This window comes from Desmodus rotundus, chromosome 1, assembly GCF_022682495.2.
Source record: "Desmodus rotundus isolate HL8 chromosome 1, HLdesRot8A.1, whole genome shotgun sequence".
In the NCBI taxonomy this organism is placed as follows: Eukaryota; Metazoa; Chordata; class Mammalia; order Chiroptera; family Phyllostomidae; genus Desmodus; species Desmodus rotundus.
Window position 1 is genome coordinate 79,717,577 of NC_071387.1, and position 19,160 is coordinate 79,736,736.

A 19,160-nucleotide genomic window follows, 5' to 3' on the forward strand; every position below is an offset into this window, starting at 1 on the left:
GATGGTTTGGCAGCTTCAGTACAACCACATGGGAAGGATGTTTCCAGCAGTATATGGTTAATGTTGAGCCTTCTGCAGTTGAATTCTTGTGCAAAAATAATTTAGAAGTGCTACCCTGGCAATCAGTCAAGACCTAGTGCTTAGTATAATCCAGTCTGGAAAGTGTTGTATAACTCTGCTTGAAGTTGGATCTCCAAGCTCTGGTAAGCTGCAGACCAAAAGGGGGAGTCATGAGGGCCATGAGCACTTCGAGGCCAATCAGATTATCATCTGGCTTTCCTGCATTTTGATAGAACCAAGAATTACCTATGTTTACCTAAGACTTTAGAATTTTTCAGGAAAATTATCTTGGATATGTTTTACCCTGATTGGGAAATATAATTAGCTGCCCATAACCTTCCATGCTTGATAAATGCCTTTGTTGCCAAGGTCGTCTTTTCCACCCACCCAGTTACCAGTGATAGGTTCTGACTCTCCTTCTTTCTTTTAAGATAAAGATAGAAATGTTGCACTTACCAGTCATTTAGAGAAGAGGATTGATGAATCAGGGTAGAAAGGCAAGATCACTACACTACCTCCCTGCTTCTTTATTTCAGACTTCTGTATTTATTCTGAGTACACATAACTCTCAGGAATATTTTTCAGTTTCTTAAATATTCAGAGCTTTTTATGCAAAGTATTTTGCTAGAGTCTGTTCAATATATATAAAGTATTCTACATCTCTCTCTCTCACATATGTACAACAATTTACCCTCTTTCCTAGCCCACCCAGTAAACTCATATATTCCAAAATTTCATTTACAACTCAAAGTCAACATATCTTTTTGTAACAATGTAGATGATGGACTCAAAAACAATAATTTAGGTATAAAATCAGTTTGATAGTGAGTTAGATGTTAGAGCACTGTGGAAGATAAATGCTGTTGAAGAGACTCAGTTATTTACAGTAGGAAAGTGGTAAAGAGCAAGAAGTGAATTTTAGAAAAGGTGAATATTTGAGGAGAAAAGACAAGCTGTTCATACATAAGAAAATTAATGTGTAATTTGACCAAGAATTAAAAGATCTTTACTGTTTATTATAAAGAAAATAATACAGCTAAACCAATAATTTATGGGAATTCATTAATAAAAATGTAAACCTTAAATATAATTCTATCACATCCCCTTAGAATATTCAGCTTATGACTAGAAATTAATATCTAGTTATGGGGACTGCTACTAAGGTAGTGTAGAACAGCATTTCCCAAACTTTATTGTACATAGAAATCTCCTGGAAAAATGTAAACAAACAGATTTGTTGGCCTCACCCCCAGGGTGCTAATGCTGCTGATTGAAAGGACCCATACTTAGAGGAATCTCGATGTACAGTACTTGGAAAGAACCTGAAGACTAAACTGCAAGACCTATGAGGAATAGCAACTCATAATCTAATCAGAAGAGAGTAAGATGAAAATGTAAGGAAATAAACCAAGTGATGAACCAAGCGTGGAAACGTCCTAATATTCACGTTATACTCCCAACTCCTAGAAATGACAGGGAATTTTAACAAATGTGTAATACTGTAAAATGGGCTGGGATTGGGGGAGCGTTTTGATGGCCCACAAGTTATGAGAAAGGTTTAAAATGGTAGGAGTTAGGATATTTTTTATGGAAAGTATCACAGTCCATGGAGACAACTGTACTTAAACAACAATTAAAATTTTTTTTAAAAAATCACCATCCAAAAAACTTGCAGAAGATGACTAGTGCAAAGGATAAAAGTTGCCTAGGGGGTGGATTAAATGAGTATGAGGGCACCTGGTGGCCAAAAAGATGATGAGTTATGGGACTAAAGTAATTGCAGCCAGCTTGGTAGGCCTTCATACACTTTTCCTCCTTATCCACTGTCCCCAAACAAGAGACAACAGAGATGTCCTGTTTCCAAGAAGAAGGAGGGAGGACACTTTGGAGGAGTAGCAAGCACCAAATGGCTATCAATTCCCAGATGTTTGGGTGGGAGGGGCTCTTATGCTCAGAATGCAATTTATTGAGAACTCCAACCAGCACTACTTCTTGACCCTCCCCCCAGGTACTAGAGACAGGTTACATTAAACAGAGCATTCATGGAGAGGCTAACATGAAATCCCAAATTCCAGGAAGAGCAAATAGACAAAACAAGTCATGGAAAACCAACTCTGTAAGGAAAAGTGATCCAAATGTAACAAACAGAAGATGCAAATACATCAATTAAATGCATTCCTTAAGATAAAAAATTGGATTTTTGTAAAGGAATAGTAAATTGTCCTAAAAATAATAAGAGAAAACATCAAATCCTTGAAATAGTAATTTCTTTTAAGACAGGGCTTATAGGAAAAGAAGAAAATTCAATAAATAGGCTGTCTAGGAGATAATAGCTGAGTAGCAAATAATGACTTCAAAGATTGAGACAGATAGTTTTCCTAGGGTATATATAGTACAAAATGACAAAGAGATAGAAAGTAAGAAATGTTTTTTTGTTTTTTCCTTTTTAATACAAGAAATCAAAAGGGATGTCAGGGAAGATGGAGCAGGAAGTACTACTTCTTCACCTTGACAGAAATTTTACTGACAATCTGTCTAATGTAACTATTTTAGGATTCTGTAACTATTTGAAGATTTGCATCTTTCAGGGGAAGAGTTGGCCATTAAATTGTGGTAATTTCAGCTGTAATCACGGGAGGTACTAACCCCCTAGACCCATGACATGCAGCTGTACCTGCATTGTTAGACAGGTTCACAGGAGCCAGGCTGGGCAATGTTGAGGAGTTTTGGTGTAGAAGCCAAGGGGAAATATGCAAAATTATTTGAAGAGGCTGGTAAAATACTCCTGCCTTTTAAAACTACATATTGAGATTTCCAGTCAAGATGGAGGTATAGGTAGACACACTTCACCTCCTCACGCAACCACAGAGAGAATTAAAACTAAACCTCAAAACAAATAACACCCAGAACTGTCAGAAAATAGAACTATATGGAAGTCTGACAACCAAGGATTTAAAGAAGCTACATTCATTCAGATGGCTAGGAGGAGGGAGACACAGAGACAGGTGGAGAGGCAAAGAGACCTGATGTGGCAAGGAGAGGCAGCAGTGGAACAGGAGGTCCCACATTCAGGTGTAGTGGATAAAAATTGGGAGGGATACCTTGGGAGCAAGCAATTGTAGCCCTAGGCAAGACCACATAGCCTAGGATTCCAGCACCAGGAAGATAAATCCCCATAAATTCAGGCTATAAAAACCAGTGGAGTTTGGGGTGGTGGAAGAAACTTCCAGAGTTTCAGGAGACTCTGTCTAAAGGGACCTCATACTCTTAGAACTTACACAAACCTACCCACTCTGGGATTCAACACCAGGGCAACAGCTGGAAGGGCGCCAGTCACATATGGAGAGTGGGTGAAGTGACTGGAGACAGGGCCAGTGGTGGGCAAAACTCCAGAAGCCAGGCAGCAGCACTGTTCCCTCTCCAAACCTCCCTCCCACACAGCTGATTTACTGATTACAAATCAGTAAAGCAGGTTGCCCCACCCTGGCAGAGGCTCCGCCCCACACAATTTATAGGTGCCTTTTCTACAGAAGGCTGTGCTACTAAGATGAAGTCAAAGCAGCTCTACTTAAACAGAAACAAACACAGGAGGTCTGCCAAGTTGAGGAGACAAAAAATATGGCCCTAATGAAAGAACAAAACAAAACCCCAGAAAAAGAATTAATGAAATGGAGATAACCAACATATAAGATGAAGAGTTCAAAACACTGATGATCAGGATGCTAAAACAACTCTTTGAGTACAGCAATAACATAAAGAAATAAAGGAAAATTACACTAAGTTAAATAAAGAAAAGTCTACAGGAAACAACAGTGAAGGGGGGAAAGTTGGGATTCAAATCAATGATTTCAAATATAAGGAAGAAATAAGCATCCAACCACAAGAGCAAGAAGAAACAAGAATTTTTAAAAACGACAATAGTATAAGAAGCCTCTAGGACATCTCCTAACATACTAACATCCGAATCATAAGGATGCCCAAAGGAGGAGAAGAACAAGAAATGGAAATCTTATTTGAAAAATAATGAAAGAAAACTTCCCTAATTTGGCAAAGGAAATAGACGTACAAGTCCAGAAAGCACAGAGAGTCCCCTATGAGTCAGACTCAAAGAAGACCACACCAAGACACATCATAATTAAAATGCTAAAGGTTAGAGTTAAAGAGAAAATCTTAAAAGCAGGTAGGGAAAAGCAGATAGTTACCTACAAAGGAGTTCCCATAAGACTGTTGGCTGATTTCTCAAAAGAAACTTGGCAGGCAAGAAGAGACTGGCAAGAAGTATTCAAAGTGATGAAAAGCAAAGATCTACAACTAAGGTTATTCTGCTCATTTAGAATTGAAGGTCAGGTAAAGTCCTTCCCAGACAAGGTAAAGCTAAAGGAGTTCATCATCACCATGAAATGTTAAAGGGGCTTATTTAAGAAAAAGAAGATCAAAACTATGAAATTAAAATGGCAACGAATTCACAACTATCAAAAACAATCTAAAAACAGAAAAAACTAAGCAAACAAGCAGAACAGGAACAGAATCGTAGATACCGATATCATTTGGACAGTTATCAACTGGGAGGGGGAAGGGAGAGAGGGGGGAAAGGTACAGGGAATAAGAAACATAATTGGTAGGTACAAAATAGACGGGGAGGTTAAGAACAATATAGGAAATGGAGAAGCCAAAGAATTTATACGCACAACCCATGGACATGAACTAAGTGGGGGGATTGCTGGATGGAAAGGAATATTGGGCAGAGGGATGCCAAGGGGGAAAAATTAGGACAACTGTAATAGCATAATCAATAAAATATATGTTAAAAAATAAAAATGAACTACATATTGGTATGGGGCTAGACCCCTTTAATATATTTCAAATAAAACAACATATTACAACAGAGTGAATGCAGAAGTAAATACAGGCCATAGAGTAAAGAGATTTACAAACAGGTAAAAGAACATCACTCTTCTTAATAAATACTTTTTTGTTTTATAAAATATAATTATTTAACAAAAAACTTATTTCATTTTAGTGTCTAATGGGTTTATTATTTTTAATGAATTAAATATTTTTAATATACTCTGGTTTCTCTTCAGATCATATAAATCTTTCGCCTTTTAAATATTTTTTGGTTTCTCTGTTTTACCTTCAAACATGTTAAGTATCAATCGTTATAACCTCAGAAACAAAGCTTTTTGGTGGTCTCAGTAATATTTAAGAGTTTAACAATGTTCTGAAACCAAAAACCAAATTTAAAAATTGCTGCCCTATGGTGAAGATCACAATCAGCTTGCCCCACCCATGCACATATGACTCCCACTAGCTTTTGAGTGCCTTACTCTTAAATATAAGCTGACAGACAGTGATCGCCAGCTGTTTAAGGAAATCATATTAAGCATATATGAGGAAAAGCCATTGCAGACATTACTCATTCGTAGGGTTGCCAGGAGTCAGAGCTGACTCAACAGTCTGTACAAGTTGGAGGTGCCCATAGTGAGTTATGCCAAAGTCCTGAAAATGAGGGATGTCAAAATGGGAACTGCCATTAAAGGGTTTCTTTCTAGAGAAGTGAGTAAAGGAAGAGTGTTCATAGATGGTATTAAGATAGCCCTTGTCACGTGAGGGGCAGAGCAAGTGACCTGTCATCAACCTCTTCAGCATGAAGATTTTATGTCTTGAATTACATGGAGCTCTAATACTGGATAATTATTTCTTATTTTATTTATTCTATAGAATTACTCCTGAACGAGTAAGGTCCCTATCACGAGTTTGTGTCCCACTTGTTACTCTGCCGGATTTTGAACCACTGGTGGAAGCCCTGCTCACCTACCGTGGAAATGAACCTCAGGAAATGCTCTGGCCTGAGTTCTTTGATGCTGTGAATGAGGCCTTTTTGCTGTAAGTGATACCCACTTATCCTATCACCCAACTTTGTTTTTCCTTTTCTTAGAATACTTCAGTATGTTGGAAATGCAGTTTTCAGATGTTTTCATCTCATTACCCACTTTATGCTCTTAAAAATTATTGAAGATCCCAATGAGCTTTTTAAACATGTGGGTGATATCTGTCAATATTTATCATATTTGAAATTAAAACATTAGTTTTTAAAATATTTCACTTTATTTTTTATTGTATTTTATTGTTTATGCTACTAGAGCTGTCCCCACTTTTTCTCCCTTTGCCCACTTGCATCGATCCCCTCTCCCCTCCCATAGACAATCCCCTCATCAATCCCCTCATCATTGTCCATGCTCATGGGTAATGCATATATGTTCTTTAGCTAATTCCTTCACCTTCTTTCATCCAGTTCCCTGCCCCCTCCCCTCCGGCAGCTGTCAGTCTGTTCCCTGTAACTGTGCTTCTGTTTCTATTTTGTTTGTTAGATTCCACATATAAGTGAGATCATGTGGTGTTTGTCTTTCACTCCCTGGCTTATTTCACTTAGAATAATATTCTTTAGGTGCATACATGCTGTCACAAAGGCTAAGAGTTTCTTCTTTTTACTGCTGTGTAGTATTCCATTGTGTAAATGTATCACAGCTTTTTTATCCACTTATCTACTGATGGGCACTAGACATCACAGAAATACAGGGACTGTAAGAAAATACTATGAACAATTATATGCCAAGGAATTGGACAACCCGAGTGAAATAAATTCATAGAAATGTACAATCTTCCAGAACTGAATCAGGAAGAATCAGAAAACCTGAATAGACTGATAATAACTAATGAATTAAAGAAATAAACAAAAACTCCCACCAAAGAAATAAAAATATTTTACTTCTTTTAAAAATAACAATAAATTGATTACATGTTAACACAAATAGCATGTTTTTATGAAAAACTGTGACCTTTTCCAAGCAAAAAGTTGTTTAACAAGAGTGGCAGGGTTTTTTTACATTTTTTTTAGATCTTTTTTATTGTCTGACTTAAAAGAAGATAGCTGGTTCTCATATATGTTTCTGTATTCAGTCTGGTGCGATATGTTGTCTTGGTTGAAGTATATAAAGAAAATCTAGCCTTACACAGATAGGTCATTGGAAAAGGCAGGAGTATTTTTAATAGCCATCTCAGATAATTATGGATATTCTTTTTGCATACCTCACCAAATTTTGAAAACCGTGGTTTTTCTAAAGTTTGTTGTGATGTAGAATATGAAATTACATCAATGAGCTTTTCATACTGATACATTAAAACTTACTGGTGTGTCTTGCACTTTTAATGGGTCTTTTGTCCAAGCAGGCCTTTGTAGCTTTGTTCATGGTTCTTTAGGAAAATACTGATTTGTTGTTATGCAGATCTTCCAAAAACATTGACATACTTTATTTTACAGTAACAAAACTACTTTCTAACATTAATTAATTCCTTTCACCACCAACTTCATCAGTAGTGTCATACTTAAGTATTGGGAAGCTGTTAAGCTCATGTTGGTGAAAATAAATTTTCTAAGACTCTACTTTCTACTTAAAAACTTGAATTTATCATTGGTTTCAAATACTGCCCTTTGTTGTACTTGAAGTACTAGGGTCACTTCATTAATTTTTGAGGAAATATGAGTCAAATACTGAAGTCTGAATAACCATTGTTTGCCTGCCAGTCATTCTTTTAGGTTTCCATTTTAAAAAGTGGCCCGTTGTTCTCACAGCTCAGTTGCACAGGCGCTTTCCCTTCAGACAAATTCATTTCTTTTGTGTTATGTAACAGAAATGTTCTATGTTCATTTTACCACACAGAATTTTTTAATAGAAAGTATTCTCAGGGATAAAACTTAATAAAACTGATATTTTATACTGTTTTGTCAAACACACTTTTATGTGAAACTGGCAGTGTTTTTACTGGGAGTGTGTAGTAGTGAAGGATACAGTGACCACTGTTCCTGCTTTGGTCTGTGCTAAGTACAGCAGCATGTCCATTGTTGCTTCTGCACTACAATGCAAACATCAGCCCAGCTGCTCTAAGAAAAACCATGCCATTCAAAATAGTTATTCAACACTTAAGGATTTCTGTATCACATGTGTATATCTCCAAGTTCACCTAAAAGAACTCCCATCCTTTGTTGGTGTTGATCCAGATGAATATAAGCAACACAATTAGTCCAGCCATATCTAGAAATTATGTTTTCAGGCAAAAGTACAGTTCTGTTGATGAAATATTAATTTATCACATCTACATTTGAAGTATTAAATCCTTTTGTTCAGACTGAATGATTGGTCTCAGATTGTTTCTGCAATTAACTAGCACTATAATAGTAATTGAAAACATTTTATTGAATAAGACACAATAAGGCAAAATATTAACATCTATAAAGCCAAGGGGACAGTTATTTCCCTCATATTGCTTTTCATCTAGAGTTTAGCCCACTTCCTTTAGAATAGATATTTCCTACTCATGAGCCAGAGAAATCTGATATATATTGGTTTCAACTTTTCCCAATGAAACATCTGTGAGATGAGAAAGTAAATCTTTCAGTTCTCTTTTGTAAAGCCACTGATTTCTTAACTATAAGAAAATAAAAATTTTATCTGAATAAAATATTAAATTCTTAAAAATTTAAATGCTTTATATATACATATATAAAAATTTATGTATAAATAAACATAAATATGTGGTCAGTACGGGAAAGTCCAGCCATTGTTAATATAACGAGAATGGTTTGCATGACATTGATGTAACCTGGCAGCCAAGGACAGTGGACTGGAATGTACATGGGTGAATAATAATGACTTCACAGTACTAGTCAGTGGGGGCAGTAGACAATGTTGAGTGAGGGTGGTAGATCCCGTTGAGTGAGCGTGTGTACTGTGTGGCAGTCACATTCAAAATGACTGAGCAAGTAGATCAAAGAATCTGCATCAAATTTTGTATTAAGCTTGAATATTCCTCCGTGGAAACTGTTCAGATGATTCAGAAGACTGCAACTACAGGCAACTGGTGATTGGCAGCTTCATCAGGACAACACACCTGTTCATGCATCACGTCTCATGCAGAGGTTTTTGGTGAAACATCAAATCACCCAGGTGACTCAGCCCCCCTACAGCCCATATTTGGCACCCTGCAACTTCTAGCTTTTCCCAAAGCCAAAATCACCTTTAAAAAGGGAGAGATTTCAGTCCATTTATGAGATCCAGGAAAATACAACGGGGCAGCTGATGATGATTAGGAGAATTGCATGAGGTTCCAAGGTGCCTACTTCGAAGGGGACTGAGGCATCATTTTCCTATGTACTATGTTTCTTATATCTTGTATCTCCTTTAATAAATGTCTCTATTTTTCATATTACATGGCTGGATACCTTCTGGACATACCTTATATATACCTAAAATAATCTGGATAAAATTTTTTAATTTTTCAAAAAATTTTAAATATTATTGCAAAAAAGACAACAAAGTATCCTCCTTGTTATATTTTCATGTAGAAACAAGAAAATATCAGAATTTTAATTTATTTTTTACATCTTATTTTTTCCAGCTTTATTGAGATGTAATTGGCATATAACATTGTATAAGTTTAAGATGTACAATGAGTTAATTTGATACACTTTTATATTACAAAATGAATACTACCATAGCTTATCTAATACCTCCTTCATGTCACATAATTACCATTTCTTTTTTGTGGTGAGAACATCTAAGTTCTACTCTCCTAGTGTAAATGTATAATACAGTATCATTAACTATAATCACCATGCTGTACATTAGATCCCCTGAACTTATTCATCTTACAATGGAAGTTTGTATACTCTTTGACCAACATCTCTCCATTTTTCCCACCCCCTAGCCCTTGGTAACCATCATTCTATTCAGTTTCTATGAATTCAGCTTTTTTAGAGTCCACATAAAGTGATATCATACAGTATTTTGTTTCTGTGTCTGCCTTGTTTCACTTAGCATATTGCCCTCAAGGTCTATCCATGTTGTCACAAATGAGTGGATTTCTTCTTTCATGTGTCTGAATAATAGTCCAGTGTGTGTGTGTGTGTGTGTGTGTGTGTGTGTGTATATGTATCTCACATCTTCTTAACCATTCATTCATCCAAACTTAGGTTGTTTCATATCTTGACTATTGTGAAAAATACTGCAATAAATGTGGAGTGCAGATATATTTTTGATATCTTGTTTTCATTTCCTTTGAATATATTTACCTAGAAGCGGGATTTTTGGATCATATGGTAGTTCTGTTTTTAATTTTTGAGAAACCTCCATACTTTTTTCCATAGTAGCTGCACCAATATACATTCCCAGCAACTGTGCACAAGGATTTGCTTTTCTCCACATTCTCCCCAGCATTTGTTATTTCTTGTCTTTTTTATGATAGTTATCAAATAGTCATCTAATAGGTATGAGGTGATTACATTTCCCTGGTGATAAGTTATGTTTAGCACCTTTCATGTACCTACTGGGCATTTATTTGAATGTTTTCTTTGGAGAAATGTCTATTCAATTACTCTGCCCATTTTTTTTAAAGATTTTTTTTTCAGTTGAGTTACATGAGTTTTTGATATATTTTAATACGAACGCATTATCAGATAGTATATAATGTGCAATTATTTTCTTTCATTCCATAAGTTCCCTCGTTTTCTTGATGGTGTAGATGCTTTTTGCTGTGCATATGTTTTTTCCAATAGTTTGATGTAGTTCTACTTGTTTATTTTTGCTTTTATTGCCTTCGCATTTGGTGTCAAATCAAAAAAGTCATTACCAAGACCAATGTCAAGGAGATTACCCCCTATATTTTCTTCTAGGACTCATATGGTTTCAGGCCTTACATTCAGTTCTTTAATCCATTTTGAGTTTATTTTTGTGTATGGTATAAGGTAGGGGTCCATTTTTATTTTGCATGTGGCTATTCAGTTTTGTCAATACCATTTATTGAAGCAACTGTCTTTTTTCCCATAAGATAGTCTAGGCTTTCTTTTGAAATTTAATTAACCATTTATGTGTAAGTTTACTTCTGGGCTCTCTGTTCTGTGTTCCATTGATCTATGTATGTGTTTTTATGCCAGTCCCATCAGATTTGATTACTATAGGTTTGTAATATAATTTCAAATCAGGAAGTATCTACCTCTAGCATTGTTCTTTTTTCTCAAGATTGCTTTGGCTTTTGGGGTCTTTTATGATTCCATACAAATTTTACAGTTATTTTTTTCTGTTTCTGTGAAAAATTGAGTTAGAATTTTGATAGGAATTGCATTGAATCTGTAGATTGCTTTGGGTAGTATGAACATTTTACAACAGTAATTTTTCCAATACATGAGTGTGGTATGTCTTTCCATATATTTGTGTCTTTATCAGTTTTTTTCATCAGTGTCATAGTTTTCAGTGGACAGATCATTCATCTCCTTGATTAAATCTATTCCTAGGTATATTATTCTTTTTGATGAAATTGCAAATGGGATTTTTGTTCATTTATTTTTCAGATAGTTTATTGTTAATGTGTAAAAGCACAACTATTTTTCAGATACTTTATTGTTAATGTGTCAGTGTGTATTGATTTACTGTCCTACAACTTTATTGAATTTGTTTATTGTAACAGATTTTTGGTGGAGTCTTTATTGTTTATATATATATAATAATCCTGTCATCTACGGTTCTACTCCTCCCTTTCACAACTGAATGACTTTTAGTTCTCTCTTACCTAATTGCTCCAGCTAGGACTTCCAGTACATGATGAGTAAAAGTAGTGAGAAGGGAGCATCTGTGCTTTGATCTTTGTGCATCTGTTCCTGATCTTTGAAGAAAAGTTTTCAGTTTTCATCATTGACTTTGATGTCACCTGTCATATATGGCCTTTATTATGTTGAAGTACATTTTCTCTAGACCCACTTTGTTGAGAATTTTTATCATGAATGGATATTGAATTTTGTTTAATGCTTTTTTGCTGCATCTGTTGAAATGATGTGACTTTCTTATCCTTTTTTTTTTTTAAATCCTCACCCGAGGATATGTTTTTGTTGATTTTAGAGAGGGGAAAGGGGGTGGAGAGAGAAACATTGACATGAGAGAGAAACATCAATTGGTTGCTTCTTGTATGCTCCCTGACCAGGTATGGAACCTGCAACCTAGGTATGTGCCCTGACTGGGGATTGAACCCACAACCTCTTGGTGTATAGGACAAGACTTCAACCGACTGAGCCCCCTGGCCAGGGCTTGCTTCATTTTGTTAATGTGTATCACATTGATTGATTTGTAGGTGTTGAACCATCCTTGTATGTTAGGAATAAATCCCAATTGCTTATTAAATTAGGTTCCTGGACCCAGTTTATGTGTGTATACATGTAGGCTTCCTCATATCAAGCAATTTTCAGACACCCACAGGGTGTCCAAGAATTCAATTCAATATGACACCATCTACGTGGAGATAGCATCAGATTCCACAGGTAAATTGCTCAGTCCTGCAAGACTGCCCTCCACTTCAGATTCCAATTGTAAGCCCAGATTGTTATCTGTACTTCTAATCAACCGGATATAAACTGGAGGTTCCAGAGACCCCCCTACAACTCAGGATTCCAGTCACAAGTCTAGGTGGTTACTTACGCTTCTGACTGACTGACTGTAAATCAGAGATTTCCACAACTCCACTTTGTGTTTGGTTAATTTGCTACAATGGCTCATACAACATACAGAAATATATTAGTTCAGAGTTACCAGTTTATTATAAAAGGATATACCTCAGGAACAATCACGTGGAAGAGATACATGGGGAAACAGTACAGAGCTTTCAGGCACCTCTCCAGGTGTGGTATTCTCCCCAAATCTCCAAGTGTTCACCAACCCAGAAGCTCTCTGAACCTCGTCCTTTTGGATTTTTACTGGTGCTTCATTAATAGGCATAATTGATTAAGTCCTTGGCCATTGATCATTGATTCAACCTCTAGCCTTCCTCCCTCCTGGAAATCAGGGGGGATAGGACTGAAAGTTCAGACCCTCTAGTCACATAGTTGGTTCTCATGACAACCAACTCACAACTCTAGGTGAAATCCAAAAGTAATCTCATTAACAAAACAAGAGATGCCTTGACAGCTCTCATCACTTAGAAAATTCCAAGGGTTTTAGAAGCATTGTGCCAGGAACAGCATTGAAAACCAAATATATTTTTATTATTATTATCATAATATTATAGTCATGGTGTGTGATTCTTTTAATCCATTGATAGATTTGGTTTGCTAATATTTTGTTGGGAATTTTTGCATCAATATTTATCAGGGACATTGACCTGCAATTATCTTTCCTGTAGGGTCCTGCCTAGTTTTCGTATTCTGGTTGTGATGCCCTTTTGTCAAATGAGTTTGACAGTGTCCTCTGTTTTTCGAAGACTGAGGAAGGTTGATATTACAAATTCTCCTTAAAAATGTGGGAGAATTCACCAATGAAATCATCTGGCTGGACTTTTTTGTTGGGAGTTTTTGATTAGTGTTTCAATCTCCTTGCCAGTAAACAGTCTATTCAGATTTTCTTCATTATTCAATCTTGGTAGGTTGTATGTTTCTATAAACCTACTCATTTCTTCTTGGTTGTCCAATTTGTTTGGTGTATACTTTTTCATTGTAATTTCCTTATGATCATTTGTATTTGTGTGGTATCAGTTGTAATGTATCCTCTTGTATTTATACTTTTATTTTTGCTTTCTCTCTGTTTTTCCTTTTTTTAATTTTTAAATATATTTTATTGATTATGCTATTAAATTGTCTCATTTTCCCCCCTTTATACCCCTCTACACTGCACACCCCCTCCCACCCTCATTCCCCGCCTTTAGTTCATGTCCATGGGTTGTACATATAAGTTCTTTGGCTTCTACATTTCCTATACTGTTCTTAACCTCCCCTGTCTATTTTCTACCTACCATTTATGCTACTTATTCTCTGTAACTTTCCCCCCTCTCTCCTCCTCCCACTCCCCTGTTGATAACCGTCCATGTGATCTCCATTTCTGTGATTCTGTTCCTGTTCTAGTTGTTTGCTTAGTTTGTTTTTGTTTTCTTTTTAAGTTCAGTTGTTGATAGTTGTGAGTTTGTTGTCATTTTACTGTTCATATTTTTGGTCATCTTGTTTTTCTTACATAAGTCCCTTTAACATTTCCTATAATAAGGGCTTGGTGATGATGAACTCCTTGAACTTGACCTTACCTGGGAAGCACTTTCTCTGCCCTTCCATTCCAAATGATAGCTTTGCTGGATACAGTAATCTTGGATGTAGGTCCTTGCCTTTCATGACTTTGAATAGTTCTTTCCAGCCCCTTCTTGCCTGCAAGGTCTCTTTTGAGAAATCAGCTGCGAGTCTTATGGGAACTCCTTTGTAGGTAACTGTCTCCTTTTCTCTTGCTGCTTCTAAGATTCTCTCCTTATCTTTAATCTTGGGTAATGTAATTATGATGTGCCTTGGTGTGTTCTTCCTTGGGTTCAACTTCTTTGGGACTCTCTGAGCTTCCTGGACTTCCTGAAAGTCTATTTCCTTTGCCAGATTGGGGAAGTTCTCCTTCATTATTTGTTCAAATAAGTTTTCAATTTTTTTGTTCTTCCTCTTCTCCTTCTGGCACCCCTATGATTCGGATGTTGGAATGTTTAAAGATGTCCTGGAGGTTCCTAATCCTCTCTTCATTGTTTTGAATTCTTGTTTCTTCATTCTGTTCTGGTTAAATGTTTACTTCTTCCTCCTGCTCCAAATTTTTTATTTGAGTCCTGGTTTCCTTCCTGTCACTGTTGGTTCCCTGTAGATTTTTCTTTATTTCACATAGTGCAACCTTCATTGCTGCCTGGGTCTTTTTTATGCTGTTGAAGTACCCAGTGAGTTCCTAGAGCATCTTGATAACCAGTGTTTTGAACTGTGTATCTGATAGGTTGGCTATCTCTTCATCACTTAGCTTTATTTTTTCTGGAGCTTTGAACTGTTCTTTCATTTGGACCAATTTTTTTTTTTTTTTGCACACCTACTACATAGTAAGGGGCAGAGCCTTAGTTGTTCAACAGGCTGGGGCAACCCACATCGCTGCAACATGACGCAGTATGTGCGGGTAGGGTCTGAGAGGGAACAGTGACGCTTGCTCCATTCTCTGCTGGTTTTCAGTCACTTCCCCCACTTCCCACAGTCAAATTGGGCCTTTCTGGTGCTGACTCCCAGTGGGTGGGTTTGTGTAAGTTCAAGGACCCTGTGGGTCTCTCCAACTAACTATCCTGTGAGTCTGGGAGTTTCTCCCGCTGCCTCAACCCCCACAGGTGTTTTTAGTCAGAGGTTTGAGGCTTTATTTCCGTTTGCTGGAACCTTGGGTTGCGGGGTCTGTCTCGCTCCCTAGTTGCTCCTCCTGGTTTATCTGCATGTAAGCGTGGGACCGCCCAGTCTGCAAGCCATCACCGCACCCGGTCCTCCAGCCACTGCCTTGCTGCTGTGCTAGTCCTTTCTGCCCAGCTGCCGGTCTCCACCCCTCTTACCAGTCTGTATAAATGTTTCTTCTTTAACTCCTTGGTTGTCGGACTTCCATACAGTTCAATTTTCTGTCAGTTCAGGTTGTTTTTTGTTTTAAAATTTGTTGTTGTCCTTCTTTTGGTTGTGTGAGGAGGCACAGTGTGTCTACCTACATGTCCATCTTGGCTGGAAGTTCAATTTTGTTTATTAATTAATTTACTCATTCAAAAATATCTGAATGTCTTCTGAATATAAGGGACTCATCCTAGGCCCCTGCTCAAGTGGACAGAGTTTAGTCAACCACAGCAGGATTCAAGCATGAGGCACTAGCCTCTGTTTTTCCTTTTGGACTGGTCTACCTGACCAATTCTTTCTTTCATAAAAAAGTTGTCACCGAACTCAGGATTATCTAGGACTTTTATAGTTTTGTATTTTAAATTTAAATTTAGCATCCATTTTGAAATATTTTTTGAGAAGGGCGTAAGGTCTATGTCTAGATTCATTGTTTTCCTGCATAAGGATAGCCAGTTGTTCCAACACTATGGATTAAGAAGATGATCTTTACTCCATTGTATTACCATTTCTCCTTTGTTAAAAATAGTTGACTATTTTTATTTGGGTCTATTTTTGGACTCTCTCACTCTGTTCCACTGACCTATTTGTCATTACTACAATGTCTTGGGTACCATAGCTTTATAGTAAATCTTGTAGTCACATGGTATCAGTCCTCCAACTTTGTTCTTCTCCTTCAATATTGTGTTGACTAATCTGGGTCTTTTGCTTCTCCACATAAACTTTAGAACCAGTTTGTTGATACTCACAAAATAGCTTTCTAGGATTTGGGTTGAGACTGCATTGAATCTACAGGTCAAATTGAGGAGAACTGACATCTTGACAATACTGAATCTTCCAATCCATGAATATTTCTCCATTTATTTAGTTTTTATTTGATTTTATTCATGAGAGTTTTATAGTTTCCTCATGTAGATCTTGTACATATTTGGTTAGATTTCTACCAAAGTATCTCATTTGTGTTTTTAATTTCAAATTCCACTTGTTCATTGTTGGTACATAGGAGAGTGATTAACTTTGTTTCCCAACCTTGTATTCTGCAGTTTTGCTCTAATGGCTTATTAGTTCCAGGTGTTTGGCGTCTCACTTAGATTTTCTACATAGGTGATCATGTCATCTATGAACAAAGACAGTTTTATTTCATCCTTCCCAATTTGTATACCTTTGATTTCCTTTTCTGTTCTTATTGCATTAGCTAGACTTTCTAGTGTGGTGTGGAAAAGCATGGTACAGGGGGACATCTTTGCCTGTATCTGATCCTAATATCCAAATTTTAGGTTTTCTGAAGCTATTCTTTATCAACTTGAAGAAGTTCCTCTCTAGTCCTAGTTTACTGAGAGCCTTTTTATGTTGAATGGAGTTGGTTTTTATCCAATGCTTTTTCTGCATCTGTTGATACTGTGTGTGTGTGTGTGTGTGTTTAGCATGTTGATGGGTTACATTAATTGATTTTCCAAAGGTGGATCACCTGGAACAAATTCTACTTGGTCATGATGTATAATTCTTTTAATACATTGTTGGATTGGGCTTGCTAATTTTTTGTTGAGGATTTTTGCATCTATGTTATTGAGAGATAATTGTCTCTTATTTTCTTGTAATGTCTTTGTCTGCTTTTGGTATTAGTGTAATTCTGGCCTCATAGAATGAGTTAGGAAGTACCAGTTTATTATTTTCCTTCTCTCTAAAGAACTTCTTTTAACACTTCTTGTGAGGTGGGTCTACTGGCAACAAACCCTTTCAATTTTTGTTAGTGTGAGAAAATCTTTGTTTCTCCTTCATGTTTGAATTACAAGTTTTGCAGTGTACAGAATTCTACATGGCGCTTTCCCCCCTTCCCTCAACACTGCAAATATTGCATTCTACTCTTTTCTTGCTTGTTTGGTTTCTGAGAAGTTGGATACATTTTTTTCTTTGTTCCTCTGTAAATAAGATGTTCTTTTTCCTCTAGCTTCTTTCAGGATTATCTTTATCTTTGATTTGTTTGTTTGTTTGTTTGTTTGTTTCATAATAGTATGCCTAGATGTAGTGTTTTGGCATTTAACTTGCTTGGTGTCCCATTAGCTTCCTGGAACTGTGATTTGGTATCTGACATTTATTTGGGGAAATTCTCAGTTATTATGTTTTAAATATTTCTTCTGTTCTTTCTCTTTCTTCTTCTATTATGCCCATTACATGTATTTACATCTTTGTAGTTGTCTACATTCCTTGAATGTTTTGTTTTGTTTTGTTTTGTTCTTTCAGTCTTTTGTTCTCTTGCTTGTTGGTTTTTCAGGATTTCCACTGATAAATCCTCTAGGTCCAAGAGTCTTACCTCAGTCAGTACTAATAAGTCCATCAAAGGCATTCTTCATTTCTGCTACTGTGTTTTCTATCTGTAGTATTTTGGGGGATGAGAAGGTTTTTCTTTCTTAGGATTTTCATCTTTCTCCTTACATTACTCATCTGTTCTTGCATGCTGTCTGTCTGTCCATTAGAGCTCTTTTCATATTAATCATAGTGGTTTTTCTTAAATAATCACAGCTAACATTTATTGATTACTTTCTGTGTTCCAGGAGGTATTCTAAAGGTTTTTCATGTAATTTCTCATTACAGCTTCACAACAATCTCATGAGGGAGTTACTCTTTTTTCTTTTCTTTTCTTTTTTTCTTTTGAAAGATAAAATAAGTAGCTAACATTATATGTTTCAGGTACACAGCATTATACTTTGATATTTATATACACTACATAGGAATCACAACCATAAGCCTTGTGCCATCAGCACCATATATTTGATCATCTTCGCCCATTTTACTCAATCCTAGTCCCCTTCCCCTCTTAACCACCAGTCTGTCCTCTCTGAGTTGGTTTTCGTTTGCTCATTTATTTATTTTGATTTTTAGATTACACATGTAAGTGAAATCATATAGTATTTGTCTTTCTCTGTCTGACTTATTTCACTTAGCATAAACCCTAAAGGTCCATCCATGTTGTCACAAGTGGAAAGACTTTCTTCTTTTTTCTGGATGAATAATATTCCATTGTCTGTGTGTGTGTGTGTGTGTGTGTATCACATCTTCTTTAGCCATTCATCCATTGATGGACCCTTAGGTTGTTTTCTTATCTTGACTATTATAAATAATAATTCAGTGAACATAGTGGTGCATATATCTTTTCAAATTAGTTTTTTCATATTCTTCAGATAAGTGTCCAGAAATAGAATTACTGGATCCTGTGGTAGTTCTATTCTTAATTTATTGAGGAATTTCCATACTGTTTTCAACTCATACAAGTCAACAACAAAAAGACAAACAACCCAATTAAAAAATTGGCGAAGGATCTAAATAGACATTACTAAAAAAAGACATACAGATGGCCAATAGGCACATGAAAAGCAGTTCAACATGACAAATTTTCAAGGAAATGCAAATCAAAACTGAGATATCACCTTACACCTGTTAGAATGCTATTATCAAAAAGATAAGAAATAACCACTGTTGGAAAGGATGCGGAGAGAAGGGAACCCTTGTGTACTATTGTCAGGAATGTAAATTGGTACAGCCACTATGGAGAACAGTATGTAGATTCCTAAAAAAAAAATCGTTGTTTTTAATTCCTGGTCTGGTAATTCCAAAATCTCTGCTGTGTATGGTTTTGATTCTTGGGCTG

General features: G+C 36.3%; 1 protein-coding gene across 4 annotated transcripts in view; it reads left to right on the forward strand.

Moving 5' to 3' along the window:
• The window catches only part of FANCC (FA complementation group C), a 305,355-nt gene that overhangs the window by 223,689 nt on the left and 62,506 nt on the right, over positions 1-19,160 (forward strand). For all 4 annotated transcript variants that reach the window (XM_045193745.2, XM_053925235.1, XM_045193744.2 and 1 more), the window contains one exon: positions 5,782-5,946. In XM_045193745.2, coding sequence (XP_045049680.2) covers positions 5,782-5,946 — 165 coding nt within the window. The remainder of the gene's footprint in view (positions 1-5,781; positions 5,947-19,160) is intronic.